This window comes from Astatotilapia calliptera, chromosome 3 (genome assembly GCF_964374335.1).
Source record: "Astatotilapia calliptera chromosome 3, fAstCal68.1, whole genome shotgun sequence".
Lineage (NCBI taxonomy): Eukaryota > Metazoa > Chordata > Actinopteri > Cichliformes > Cichlidae > Astatotilapia > Astatotilapia calliptera.
Genome location: NC_137424.1, coordinates 36,834,372 through 36,849,066, shown reverse-complemented (window position 1 = coordinate 36,849,066; position 14,695 = coordinate 36,834,372). Strand labels below are relative to the sequence as shown.

At 41.0% G+C, this 14,695-nt stretch overlaps 1 protein-coding gene across 24 annotated transcripts in view; it reads left to right on the top strand.

Moving 5' to 3' along the window:
• ptprda (protein tyrosine phosphatase receptor type Da) overlaps positions 1–12,312 on the top strand; it is a 406,188-nt gene extending 393,876 nt beyond the window's left edge. For 23 of the 24 annotated variants that reach the window (XM_026161910.2, XM_026161898.2, XM_026161908.2 and 20 more), the window contains 9 exons: positions 209–328; positions 829–983; positions 7,427–7,712; positions 8,659–8,837; positions 8,965–9,091; positions 9,599–9,724; positions 10,669–10,823; positions 11,049–11,184; positions 11,587–12,312. In XM_026161910.2, coding sequence (XP_026017695.1) covers positions 209–328; positions 829–983; positions 7,427–7,712; positions 8,659–8,837; positions 8,965–9,091; positions 9,599–9,724; positions 10,669–10,823; positions 11,049–11,184; positions 11,587–11,655 — 1,353 coding nt within the window. In that variant the 3' untranslated portion in view covers positions 11,656–12,312. The remainder of the gene's footprint in view (positions 1–208; positions 329–828; positions 984–7,426; positions 7,713–8,658; positions 8,838–8,964; positions 9,092–9,598; positions 9,725–10,668; positions 10,824–11,048; positions 11,185–11,586) is intronic. The other variant, XM_080290227.1, reaches the window with a different exon arrangement.
• Positions 12,313–14,695: the final 2,383 nt, after the last annotated feature.

The window sequence follows — 14,695 nt, the reverse complement described above, 5'->3', positions numbered from 1 at the left end:
CTCAAGCTATTTCATTGATTAGAAAATCAAACCTAGTCAGCAAGAATAAAGGGAATTTGGCCTTTATTTGACTTGGTGCACTTGTACTGAGTGTGTAACTGAGATCCAGAGAATTGCTGTAAAGAGCCTTCATGCTTTGTGAACAAACACCAAATACATAAAGGTTTTATTGACTCCTCGCCTAATGCGATATTTCTCTCCACTACAGGTAAAGTGTGACCAGTACTGGCCTACAAGAGGGACAGAGACATACGGTCTAATCCAAGTGACCCTGCTGGACACGGTAGAGCTGGCCACATACTGTGTCAGGACGTTTGCACTCTTTAAAGTGAGTATTTCTGTTGTATGCTGTGTAGTAGCACTTTAAACCTCACAGTAGAGGGAAGATCTATGCAAATATAGCATCGATGTTGGTGTCAGATCGATACTAGTGTAACAGGATCGATACTTTGTTTCTGTCCTCTAAATTCCTTATTTTATTTATAGCCTATAACACAATTAAACAACAGACGCTGACCCAAAGTGCTTTAGAGACCGGCACATTTACATTCCAGGGCTAAAAAACACAGTTTTAAAATACATGAAAAGCTGAAAGGTGTCATCTCATATGTCATGACACACTGCTCTACATAAGCTGCCTTTGTAACTTAAAAGTATGAGTATTGCTATTAACATTGATGTCTGCAATACTGGCCCTATTTTTACTTGGTATCAGATCGATACCAGGATTTGCAGTATTGCGCAGCTCTACCTCGCAGCATCTGCAGGTCAAATCATTTGATGTAAGCTGTGTTCGGTCACTGAGCTTTTCTCCGTGTTAACATTCAGAATGGCTCCAGTGAGAAGAGGGAGGTGAGGCAGTTCCAGTTCACGGCCTGGCCAGACCACGGGGTACCCGAGCACCCCACTCCATTCCTGGCCTTCCTGAGACGGGTGAAAGCCTGCAATCCTCCAGATGCAGGGCCCATGGTGGTACACTGCAGGTAAAAAACAACACGGCTTCGCAAAAACATCCTGAAGCATGAAATTGATTTTCTTCTCTCCATTTGCTGTAATGAATATATGAATTCATATGGCAAAAACACAACATATTCTTGGTTATTTAGAGGTGTACGTTTGAGTTCTTTTTGGACTAACACTTGAAAGAGAAATTAGACATGAACTATCAGTGAAAGGACGACTGTTTGATAGGATGTAAACTGTTGTTCCTCCCATCTGAAAAACCAAAAATAAAGAAAATAATCCAGCCCACCAGCTTTCACAGAAAGCACTTTAAATCAGAAGGTGTTTTCAACATCGCAGAACAAAGTGTACTGGTGTCATTGCCCTCAGCAAACTTAAACATCTCCTCCCACGCGGTGACACAAAGCTACACGCAGACCTGTCGTCTTCCTCACTACACCGCTAACATGTCGCGCATCTGCAGCCCACAAGTCCTTGGCTCATCCCCTGGGTTATTGCATCTGAAACAAATAACTTTCATGCCAACTTCACTTCCCTCGGCGACATAAGAGGCCAGACTCCCAGCAGAGAGCACAAAGCTATAACACAGACTTCTGGCTTCCCTTAACTCAGGAAGTCATCAGAGGCGCTGCACAGAAGAAGAAAAAGAAAAGTGACAGAAGGAGGAGGGGGGGAGTCGAAATTAAGAAGCAGCGATAGCGAGTGTAACAGATACAAACTTTTGTCAGAAAGCGACAAAAAGGGTAGGGGGATTACTGAAGAATTAGAATTACCACATGCTGAAGTTAATTAGTGCTAGTTGGCGAATCGCTTCCAATTGAAAACCCTGACTTTTTTCTTTTTTTTTACAGTGAAGCAGAATGCAGGAATTAATGTCACTGTGCAGATGGGAGTTTTTAATTCCTCTGGCACCCTATCAGATACAGTCATGCCCCAGCTTCAAATCCTATAAAGCTAACTTTCTGTTTTACAGTTTTAAATAGAGCTATCTTTTATATTTACTTACTTCCAATACATTTTTTCACTCACTAAAAAAGAAAAAAAGCAGTTTAGCAGATATACTTAAAAAATATATATATTTTCTCCTTTAGTTTGTGCAGGTTTTTGTTTTCCTGAAGCTGTTTACGCACATGAAAAGAGGCCAAAATAATAAAAAAAATCCACATCTGACAGCGTGGTGCAGTCTACGGAGCAGTCGACTGATTAGTTGGTGCACCCAAAAAAAAAAATCAGCTTGCATGTGCTCAGGCGCCTTATGTAAAGACCATAAAGGCATAAAAAACAAGCAATCAAGGTCTTTTGATTTTTTTTATTTATTTTTGTGTAAGGGAATGAATAGGAGCTTAAATGAGAGGGTTTAGAACTTTTAAAAATCAACTGCACAGGATTTCCTCCCTCACGAGTCGCTAATTAGAAGCACGTTTCTCTCTCCTCCTGTCGCTCACATTCTCGGATTCTAGATGAATCCATACAGACGCTGCGAAATGCATTCATGCTCGTAAGCTATACCTCTGTTGTATAAAGCAGTTAGGCTAAGAAATGTCCACTACAGGGAGCACTTTTTTTTTGTCGCGCTTGCTTATGAAACATCATTAATATGGGTTTAGTGGGTGGCTAATGCGTCCCCCGCAGGAGTATTTAAGAGTATCAATCAAAATACATTCATCTGTTTTCCACTGCCAAGTGAACACTTGTCAAAAGGTAAGACTAGAGGAATTTTCTTCCGGGGACATTATAGCGTGCCTCTTGCTTTCCTAGGTCCTGCTGTTTTCAGTAACCCACAGGTCAGGGGCTGTTTTGCTCTTGTAGCTAAAGGGCTAGTCAGGCATTGTGAGGTTTCAGAAGAGGTCAAAAGGACATGATTAAATGTCACAGTGATCTCTGGCCTCTCCCAGTGACTCAGAAGGAAAACTGTAAGAACAACTCACAGTTACAAGTAACAGCCAAACCATTTCAATCCTCTTTTTTTTTTACCATGTGTCAGAGTACTGCGGCCCACCCAAAAACCAGAGAACCCCATGGGGTCCATCCAATCTTAAAACTTCACTCTAATCAAAATACAAGAGAAAGTGATGCATTTCCAAGAAAGCTTTATTCAAAAACCGGAAACAACACAGGCTGTTGGCTATAAATCGCTAATGCTACCCGCTCATATGCAAAATTTTAAGGCCAATGTGTGATATAAATATCCTCCTGAGGACCAGCCTATTCATTTATGTCCTTTGTAATGGACATTTGTTTATGGTCTGTATCTTTTGACTTATTTGAGCTACCACACAAAGTCTTGATGTCCTAAATAGAGAACATCCTGGGCTTTCCATTGATATTTCATGTGTTTGGGTGGCCTCTTTTAGCTCCATAGAAGGGAGAAAATCACAAAAAAAGTTCAATGGACAGATTAATTTTTATAAATTTCATAGTAATTTATATAAATAAGCAACTGTATATATATTCAAACTAATTTTAAAGTAATTTCAGAAGTTTAAAAGGTGGACATAGCTACCATGAAGTCTCCCACTGCTTTCCAGTTTTGAAGCCTTGAGTTGTTCCACCGCCATCTTTGTTGCAAAACCCCCCAGATGTGATAAGTGATGTTGGGTCTGTCTGTGAAACAACACACTTATTGCTTAATGGCTTGTGATTGACAAGTCGTTAGCCAATGAGGGTGCTTTTACATACCACAGCCAATTCCCCTATTTTGAAACATGGTATGACCAAGATTTGCCAAACAGACTTTATTTTTGATTCAGTATGACCCAAATGGAATGAATGAGGCCATCAAATCAGAAGGATACTGTTTGCAGAGGTCGCTTAGTGGCTACATCCATGTTTTACAACATCTGTGGGGTCAATAATAAATGGCTGATTTTTAGGGCAAGCCTCAAGTGGCCATATAACAAACTGCAATTGCTGTATCGAGCACAAGTCTGAGGCTTGCCTTGAAAAGCTTCTAGTTTTCATAGTAAAAAACCAGGCAACCAACTTTGTCAGCGTTGCTTACTAGTGGTGACCACAGTCTGTGCAGTTGTGACGAGGTGTTACAGCTGCAGGGCGTGGCGAAAACAAAACAGTCCACACCTAACTGCACCCAGTGGCATTCACGTGGTCAGAGACTTATAACGCTCAGTGTGGCAGTGCTTTTCCTCCACACCACATCTGGTCGGAGTCATACTCTAATACCAGTACTGGTTTTTAAAGCTAGTAATTCTTTGATGATAGAGAAGCCAGTGTTAAAGACTGAAGACATAATGAAATGTCAGTGGTGCTGTTAGGTTAAGCTACGTTGCTTCTTTGTCCTCTCTTTTCCTTCAAGCTATAGCTGAGTCTCCCAGTGATTCCAGTACAGTTATACAAATGGTTTGGATTATAGCCAAGCCAATGGACAGTCAACACTAGCCAGTGGGTTGGGTTTAAAAGACCAACCTTCCATACTCCCCGAGTAAGCAACGCGTTTTCTTTTTCTTTTTGATTTACTTTCCACATTTCCAAGTATTCGCGCACGCACGCGACTGAAATGATTATCGACCCCATTAACAGCAGTGCAGCGGTCCTGGTGAGCTGCGCTTTATGTGTGCATGTTTTATAGGCAGAGTAGCAGAACGGTGACAGGTTAGCTGACAGCCAGAGATTTTTTAACAATACATATGTAATTGCTTTCACTGCTGCTCACGCTTTATCTTCACAGGACTCGTTGCAGCTGTATTTCACGCTGAACTTTCTTTCCCATCCCTTATTCCCTAAACTCCTGGAAAGCATATTAGTCTGACACTTAATGTGTATCGACGTCCAGAGCAGCTGGTTTTGACTGGTTGAAAAGGCAGTGTCAGGTCATTAGTGCAGTCAGTACGCCAGCTCTCCTTCAACTGCCAAATGTACCGACAGCTTTCTGCACCATCTCACCCCACCCTGAATACACACACACACACACCTGTCAATAAAGAAATATTACACTTTCCTAGCATTGCTTGTTTTTTTAATTAATAGCAATCCCAGATGCTTATGAGACAAACGAGGAGAATCTCTAGCTAAAACAAGTCTGCCTTCGCTCTCATCGCCCTTGCGCTCCCCGTCATCCTCCGTCTCCTTCTCTCTAGCTCTCTGCTGTCACTCTGTCACTTACTCTCTTGCAGGTCATCACTCTCCCACATTCAAGTCTGCACTGTAAAATGCCTTCAGATTGGAAACAGCTGGGGTAGAGGGAAAAATCTCGACTTGTTTCTATATCCCACGGCCAGGAGCTGAGGTGTTCTCAGACCTGGAAGTGATTCATTCTTCAAATAACCCTGAGACACATTTCACATTTCTTTGCAGCCCAATTCTCTCTCTCACTCACTCATACTGACTCTTTTTCCCTTCCGCCCTAAAGGTGTGAAGAGTTTTGTCAGGAAAGAAATAAAAAGTTCAGTCTCATTCAGCCAATGTCAGCCATTTTGAAAGTGATCATCAGATCATTTGTTAAAGCCAATGACTCCCATACGTGTCTTTATTCCATTTGCAGCACAGTTCCAGTGCAGCATGGCACATTAACCAGACTTGGCCCCCGGGGACTGACTTTACTCCCTCTTGAGTTTTCCTTCTCAAGCCTTTCTCTGTTCCTCAGAGCAAATGAAAAACAAATGCTTCATCAGGAGGAGGCACAAGAGCATGGTTCACACCTCGTAGGCATGTCAGCTTAATGAATTGAATAACCTATTTACTTTGGAGTGCCAAGTGCAAGGACTTGTCTCGTCAATGCCGAGCTTTGCGGGAGGTGGGAGGAGAGTTAACGAACAAGATTTAACACCACCCCGTCGCCCCGCGGTAAATAAATTGTCATCAGAAAACATCTTTGTGCTGAACCATGCAATATTAAAACATGTAATGTGCAGGGGTGAGCATTCGTCAGCAGACTGCCAACGCGCTACATCTATAGAGCGTGTCTCAAGCTGGCCTGCAAGGAGAGGTCAAAGTGAAACAGTAAAACATTTTTGTTTTTGGCAGGATGTCTTTTTTTCCACGTGTGCATTTTGCTCACTAATGCACAAATGTACCTGTGTGAATCTTAATGAGGAGACCTGGCTTTCAGTGCCTCTTCTAAAGCTCTTATTCCATTTAGGTGCACAGTACTAATCTAATGGCATTAATTGTAGTCAGCTGCACTTCTCAGAAGTTGCCCGGCACATTAATAAAAAATGTTCACCTCAAATTTGCGACTCCGGAGCCACATTTGTGTTCACATTTGTTCTAGTGGCACTTTTCTCATTTGCGAGATGAAGGTTAAATGTTGATGTTGCGTAAGTTATTAGTCCCGATAGGTTGAAGAGTGCAGGTGGGGTCCAAAGGAGGACTGGATTGCAAAGCCAGTGTTGAGCTCGCTCAAGGCTGTGAGTACCGGGCCCTCTTCTCCACATAGTGCCACTTCAGATTTAATTACACTCCAAGCCAAATGGTCCATCCTACAGTGGAAAACTTGGCAAAGAGAGTTTACCTTTTGGCCTCATCACCGGAAGAAGGGAACTTATTCAAGCTCCCTGTCCTTGTTTGGACAAGACACTTCTCCTTCCACTGGGCTGATGCAGATCAAAATGACTTAAACCTGCATTCTTTCTAAATCCAGTTGCAAATGCCTCATTAGATAAAAATTCACCTGGCTTCTCACTTTAATACTCAGCAAGTTGGTGTTACCAGCCAATAATAGCTATTTTCTAATCTGTCAATATCGACATTTATAACAGCCGATAAATGAAAACTAGGCTAACTAAGTAAAACTAAACTAAAGTAGACATGGAGAAAAACACTCCTCTAACGTAATATGAGTGTTGACATTGCACAGTTTTTCCACCAGAGGGCACTATGCAATTTCTTACTTGGCAGCGCTTGTTTTTGGAACGCCACAGACACAACGACTAGGCGATCTTAGCAGAGCATAAACAAACAAATAAATAACTACTAAAACAAAAAAAGTATCGGCCAATATCAGGCTAAAAAAAACAATATCAGTCAGCTTAATAACTTTGTAAGTGCTTGATGAAATTGTGGTCTCAGTTTCTGGTTTCAAGTGTCATTTAGTACTGCATGATGTTAGCTTAAAAACATTTGGTCTCAAAAGTGATGAGCCAGAGTATAATTTAGCGGTGGGGAGATCTTGTAATTGACAAGGCGCTTGTGTCACTAATGAGTGTGTCAGTCATATCAACCCATGACTCGTGGCATATGGTTTCTAACAACTAACTGGTGACAGCCAAAATGTTTCTAGGTTTCAAAACCAGTCCGCAGACCAGTGGGTGATGTCATGGTGGCTTTATCCCGGTTTTATAAAAAGCTTGTGATGCCAACATCAGCATGATATAACCCATAAAAACATGACGTTATAGACCCTGGTGGGAGTTTGCCATAAAACTCATCTGAATAAAGTCTAAAGCCTTATTTCATAAATGAATAACCATCTTCCATCCTTCCATCTCTGTCTCCTTTGTGGCTCCAGTGCCGGCGTGGGACGCACAGGTTGCTTCATCGTGATTGATGCCATGCTTGAACGTATCAAGCACGAGAAGACCGTGGATATCTACGGGCACGTCACGCTAATGCGTGCCCAGCGCAACTACATGGTGCAGACAGAGGACCAGTATGTCTTCATACATGACGCGCTCCAGGAGGCCGTCAACTGCGGCACCACCGAAGTGCCCGCCAGAAACCTATACGCCTACATCCAGAAACTGACCCAGATAGAGGGTGGAGAGAATGTCACCGGCATGGAACTTGAGTTCAAGGTATCTTAACTCTTTACCAAAGGATAAGCACTGAGCAAAACGGCTTGGGTCAAGGGCTGATTAAGAGAAATAATGCTAAAGACGGTTTTATCGTATATTACATTTTCAAACCACACCTGATGAAGTTATTTGAAAGTATTTAGAATTTACCTGCACCCCACTGGCATCCCGTACCCCACTTCACACCAAGGAGTCATTGTAATTTTTTTCCCATTCTCAATACAACTCCCAAACTATTTTCCAGCCACTATTAGGCCCCACTAGACAGCAAGGGGCCTGTGGTTTCCTCTCTATTCCAGTTAGTTGACTCACTTGTGTAACATGACATAGGATAAATTTCCCCCCTTTCTGGCTCCCCCTTCCATAGCTCCATTTCCTTCAAAAACAGGGGTCTTGGTTTACATGAAAACGGCAAACACAGGTTTTCCCCACCACAGAGCAGTTGCCAGAAGAACTTGAGCAATATACTCTGCATTTACAATGAAAGGCTCCACCAGCGTTGCTGTATATATGCTATTGCCTTGCTTGTCACGCGCCTACTTTCATTCTCTTTGATGGATGCTGATTCAACCAAGAGATTGTAAACAGGTCAGATTACACTGCTCTTCTGACTACTTAAATCTTCCTGGTGTATCCATTTCCCTGTCTTTTCATCATAACATGGGCAAAGGGCAAGCTGTGATAATAATCACTTTGATGCCATTTCCATACTTTATGGTTACATGACCCAGCTGTGTGCAGCATATTATACTTTTGATTCTTTTTCACCGCTTTCAAGGTGTGCAATTCGCTAGACTGCTCAGATCTTTATCGCTCGCAACATACCTTTGTTGTCAAACACAATCTGTCACCGGGGAAATACAGAAACATCTGAATGCCATTGTTCTTACCTGATACCCATACACTCAAGGGTATCTCTTTTTTTTCCTCCTTTTTTCCCCTGCAGCGTTTAGCTAACACTAAAGCCCATACATCACGATTCATCAGTGCCAATCTCCCCTGCAACAAGTTCAAGAACCGCCTTGTTAACATAATGCCATACGAGTCCACACGAGTGTGTCTACAGCCCATTCGAGGAGTTGAGGGCTCTGACTACATCAATGCCAGTTTCATTGATGGGTACAGGTAAGCGCTAAAATGAAAGTGAATCAACACAAGGCTTCACGTCAGTGCAAACGTAGTTCCGTGTAACATTCAGATATGCGTCCACGTTGATTATTTCCCCCCTTTGTCATGTGATTCATTTCCGCAGGCAACAGAAAGCCTACATTGCAACACAGGGACCACTGGCAGAGACCACGGAGGACTTTTGGAGGATGCTCTGGGAGCATAACTCTACTATTGTTGTAATGCTAACCAAGCTTAGAGAAATGGGCAGGGTACGGAAACACTGTTTTGCTATTCTTTTCTTCTGGCAATCTTTGAAAGAAATGAAATACAATAAGCTGTATAGTCCACTTTAGCAGTGCTTTCCTCTAGGAAATACTCTGTTTGGTTTAAGTTTAGAGAACGTAGCAGCTGAGACGTAGGGGCAAGCAGTGCTGACCCAGCTGTTACTTGTGCCATTCTCATATTGACACAAACAGACATTATATAGACTTGGTGCTAGGGAGACGGCAGGTTAAAGACAGGTTATTTTCTGGTCCGACTGCATCTTGTCCTCACGTGCAGCTCCGCCGGGTTAAAGAAGTCTAGAAAAAGTTCAGGGCTGCAGTGCATGTGTGAAAACAGCTATACTTAGATTCAGGAACTGGGAAGAAAAGCTTTGAAAGAGCAGATACAGTGTGAATTGAAAGACAGACATTTCTGGGAACGAACACAATGAAGCTAGTCTGTGAAGAGAATGTTGTGGCTCACTGTGGTATTCTATTTTTCACTTCCCACAGGAAAAGTGCCACCAGTACTGGCCAGCAGAAAGGTCGGCCAGATACCAGTACTTTGTGGTGGACCCCATGGCCGAGTATAACATGCCCCAGTATATCCTGAGAGAGTTCAAAGTGACTGATGCCAGGGTAAGCAGACACTGTTTCATAAAACATGGTTTAAAGATCAAAGGTTGTGGGAATGTATTGCTTCAGATCAGTGCTGTTTACAGTTTAGACTAGTGCTATTGTTTCTCCACGTCTGGGTTGTGACCTACCCAAGGGTCATGGAGGACACTGAGTGGATTACAGAGAGGTGCAGGTGTAGACAATTTAGAAAGAACCAAGTGAGCGTTCGAGCACACAATAGGTTATTTTAATGTCTCAAATCCCATAATGCCATTTGTTAATCACATGATTTTATTTACCAAGAAAGGAGATTTGACTAATGGGGTTGAACACGCTGGATGATGAACTGTAATTAACTCGATTTTTTTTTCTGCAGCAGCAGTAATTTGCTCCAATTTTGGCATTGTATCAAATATTTGTTTACAACACCATTATGGCCTTAAGTGTAACATGTGAAGAAATATAAATATATGGAAATTATGACACATGTCAATGTGTTTAAAAAAAAACAAATGTGGTGCCGGCAGCACTGAGCTGCCAGAGTTTTTAATTCCATCAAAGGCTTACACAGATAAATGGCACAGACTCCCTTCTTTGCAGAGTATGTTACACTGTCTCGTCAATGGGATTGCTTTCCTTATCAAGGGGATACAACATCACTTAAGTAATGCACATCCTCAAAGTCGATTCTCCAAGCACCCTGTCAAGGGTAGCACATCAAAGGAATTAGCATCTTTAGTGTTCATGTTAAATACATTCAGGTAAAATTACAGTCTTGTTTAATAACAAAACGTTTTCTCTGATGCTTTACTCTTGGCATCTGCGCAACCGCCTTTCTTCAAGATTTCACGATTGCACTGTAACGATCATGGAATGAACTGGGCTACCTGCAAAATACCTTCAGCTACATTCCTAGCTTCAATTCTCATTGTCATGACCGTTTTTCTACATTATTTCTCTCGCAGGATGGCCAGTCACGGACAGTAAGGCAGTTTCAGTTCACAGACTGGCCTGAACAAGGAGTGCCAAAATCAGGAGAGGGGTTCATTGATTTCATCGGCCAAGTACATAAAACAAAAGAGCAGTTCGGCCAAGATGGCCCTATCTCGGTCCACTGTAGGTAAGTGACCAGGATAATGCACCAAACCATCTTTGTCTTTTCAGAAGGCAAATAAAATGTAAAAAAAAAAAGAAAAACATGCAAGAACATATTCACATTAGGGGATAAATTATGATGAAATTAGCAATTTCCATTCAGGGAGAAAAAAAAAACACTACTTGTAAGTTCATTAAGGTTCTGGCCAGGAGCATTGACCTCTTTGCCATCTTGATCTCTTTTCCACAGCGCGGGCGTCGGTAGAACCGGAGTTTTCATCACCCTCAGCATCGTCTTGGAACGAATGAGATATGAGGGAGTAGTAGACATCTTTCAGACAGTGAAAATGTTACGGACGCAAAGACCAGCTATGGTGCAGACAGAGGTGAGCTGTCTCCAACCCCATCCTTTGTTATTGGTGTACTTTCACACTCTAGGAAAAGCCCAACCTACATACTGTACTATAGGTGTTTGACTGTAACTAGCTACTATGTTACTAATTTGATAGTTAGCTCCAATTGCCTGAAAGGTCTGGATAGATTCCAAGCAGCCTCTTTAGCCAAACAGATGAACTAAAGCGACTATGATTAATTTAGTAGTGGAATTAAAGTAGTTTTGCCAGTTCTCCACTTCTCCATTTCAAATTTCAAGCTTTGAGAATGTAGTTTGTGTTTATTTTTGGGAAAAAATGAATTGTATCTACAGTACAGACAATTTCTTGGTTGGCTGGAATGGAAAATGTAGCGAACATGATTCTATGTAACCATCTTTTCTTCTTTGTTTCCAGGATCAATACCAGTTCTGCTACAGAGCTGGCTTGGAGTACTTGGGAAGCTTTGATCACTATGCAACGTAAAAGACCCAGTATTGGAAGATAAAAGCAGAGGGCCCTTTGGAAAAAGAAAACCCAGTGAGCCTCTCTTCTGAGCCATAAAGTCCTGCTTGAGAAAGTACTCCTTAACTCCTTGCTAACAACTCATTACATGTTGGATGTGCGACATGACTTGTCAAAAAACAAAAAGAAAAAAAAAATGATTCCCAGGAGGACCAAGTATTTCCCCAACCCCGATAAAAACCTCGCCTTGACTCAGAGTGAGGGAATCCTGACTGTTGAAGCATTACACGGAATTACCTTTTCTCTTGCTTCAAGGATTCATTTTGGGGCTCATAAAACTGAACGAAACCAACACAACAAAAAAGTAAATGAACAATAATGACATCGTCAGAAATGCATCAGTGATTATGAACCATTACGAGAGGCATCGGAAGAACACAGTATTGCGGGGGAGGGAAAAAAAACTGAATGCACATTGTAAAGAAGAAAAAAATCTGTTTCACAATCAAGTACACACAGACAACCCATCACAAAAGAAGACAATGCTTGGTCCACAAGAGCAGGACAGACTTAAAGTAACAATGAATAAATAGCCCCGTTTTCTGTCACAATGTTCATCATCTAAATTTTGGGGAAGAGGGTAAATGATCTATGAAATAAATACAAATTATTGATTTAGTTTTTTAGTACTTTATTATACAGCTGATGTGCTTTTTTTGAACTGTGTGAATTTCCTTTTTTTACACAAATTTATCGCTTGGGGAAAAAGTGATAAAATGTATTTACGTAAAGGTTCATTATTTTTTTCTCAAAGCTGTAGAACTGTTCTAACGTACAGTATGTGCCGTTTTGCAGAGGGTCTCTTTGCTTTTTCTTTTTACCCCCGCGCATTTTGTTGCACTTAGTGCACAGAACAGAATTCACACAACCAAAATGTAACTTTGTTAAAGAGTTATTTTTTGGTCTTGATTTTTCTGTTGTTTTTTTTCTAAAACAATTGATTCTTTTCCTCTGTTGGTTTTGTTTTTTCTGTCCATGATCACCTACATGGTAACTTAATTACTCCCATGAGATAAACTGGGGCTTTGTGGAATCAACAGGGATGAGCAAAGTATGAAGTTGCTGCTACCGATTATCTTAGTTCTTCCATGTTCCAATGATAAGAGAGAACCTGATGAATTCGATGACATACACGACTATATAAATATATGGTATAGATTGTCAAATATGTGAGATATATAAATATATATTATAGATATATATATTAAAGTAAATAACATTCTAAATATATTGATAAAGTACATAATTTATGAGTGAAAATGTAAATGAAATATGGATCATCTATGAAATCTTTTAAATTGAGAGTTTGTGTGCTGTGGGGGAAATGAAGAGATTTTTCACTGGAATGCACATCAGTAGGACAAAACTGTATTCTGATTCAGTGCATCTTTTCTTGTGCAATAAATATGTGTGTGTTTAGATAGGGGTTTTACGTGGATATGTTGTTCACTCATTGACATTGTCGTTTCCCCCCGCGAGCGAGGCGTGGGAGTGGGAACGCCCCGGTGTTTTTTTCCGAGCTCTCGTACACTTTGTATTCAGAGACAGAGGGGTCGCGCAGCCGCACTCACGTTCCACGCAATAGGGCAAGGTACAAAGACGTCACTTTGTTGTGGTTCTTCGAAGCGTTCGGTGGTAAGGACATTTCTTTCATTTTGCATTTAGAGTGCCTTATATTTATGCCTGTTTTTATAATGTTTCATTTAACATGTCAATGTATCCTTTGAGTAATCGAGGCATTTAGTGTAAATGTACAGTTTATTTACCTTTAGTATTCATTTGTCACATGATGAGATTATATATATGCAAATAAGAACGTTTCAAAGGTCATACGTGTCATTTTCAGTGGCCTTATTGTGGCTGTGAAGCGAATTAGCGAATTAGAGGAAAACATGTATACTGGCCTACTGGCCTTTATAGAAAACGGGCAACATTGCGAACAATTACCAGACAGGTTTTAAACAGGGATGAGACTGGTGTCAGAACTAAACAGGATAATATCCATCATGTCTTAAGGCCCAACCTAAGGTTAACCGATTCTTTACCATTTACAGTCACATTTCCCAACATTGTTTAGATTTTAAATAAAAAACGATCAGGCCAAATAAAAGCCAAGTGCACAGGTCGTCACCGAAGCGTTTCTTCTTCATGCCTTAGGTTTTTACTTTATATGTAGAGAAATACAAACTGCAAACAAAACATCATTTATGTTATCCTGACAATCCTAAACGGTGTTTCAAGCCCCCTTTTTCTTTTCTTTTTTCTGGCATAGCAGTTCGAGACAGGGGGTTTAGCTGGGTTATGTTTCAGTCTTCATGTGGAGCAGCATCTATAACTTCTCAGTACCCTCTCTGATGGCTTTGTGGATGTGCATTCCAGGTGCTTTCTTTCCCTTGTTAACTGAAGCAGCTATGTGTTATATTTGTGTCTGCTTAACTGATTACTTTTGTCATAGTTTTGAGATATAAAAGTGCTATTATTTAACCTCATGGTGGCTAATGTTACATTATGTTAATCTCAGAACACGTTGTGTTTTTCCCCCCCTTTTTTTTTTTATCGATTTGTTTTCTTTTGTTTTTCATATGCATGGTTAAACGTTGCAGAACGGCCAAAGCTGGCCTGGTAGGAAGACTTGCACTTTCTCTATCTTTGTACTATGCACTGCCCTATTGATTCTAAACCCAATAATATATTACTTGAACCCATCTATAAAAAGAAAAAAAAATCTCCTTAAACGTTCACTTTGTGTGTATGTAAATAACACAAAATGGTATCAACTCTTGAAAAAGACAAAAAAAAAAGTTTGTGGCAAAAAGAGCATCCATTCTGATGCCATGGTTACTCCAGCAGATGACTTCAGAACAATCTGTCCCCCCCGACCATCTGTTCTCGTGGCTTTGCCATTCAAGCTTGGAGTGTCATTAACAGAAATAAACGTTGTGTTCTCTGCTCTCTCTATCTATCTCTCGTCTGGATGCATAGACTGAAAATTAAATAATGA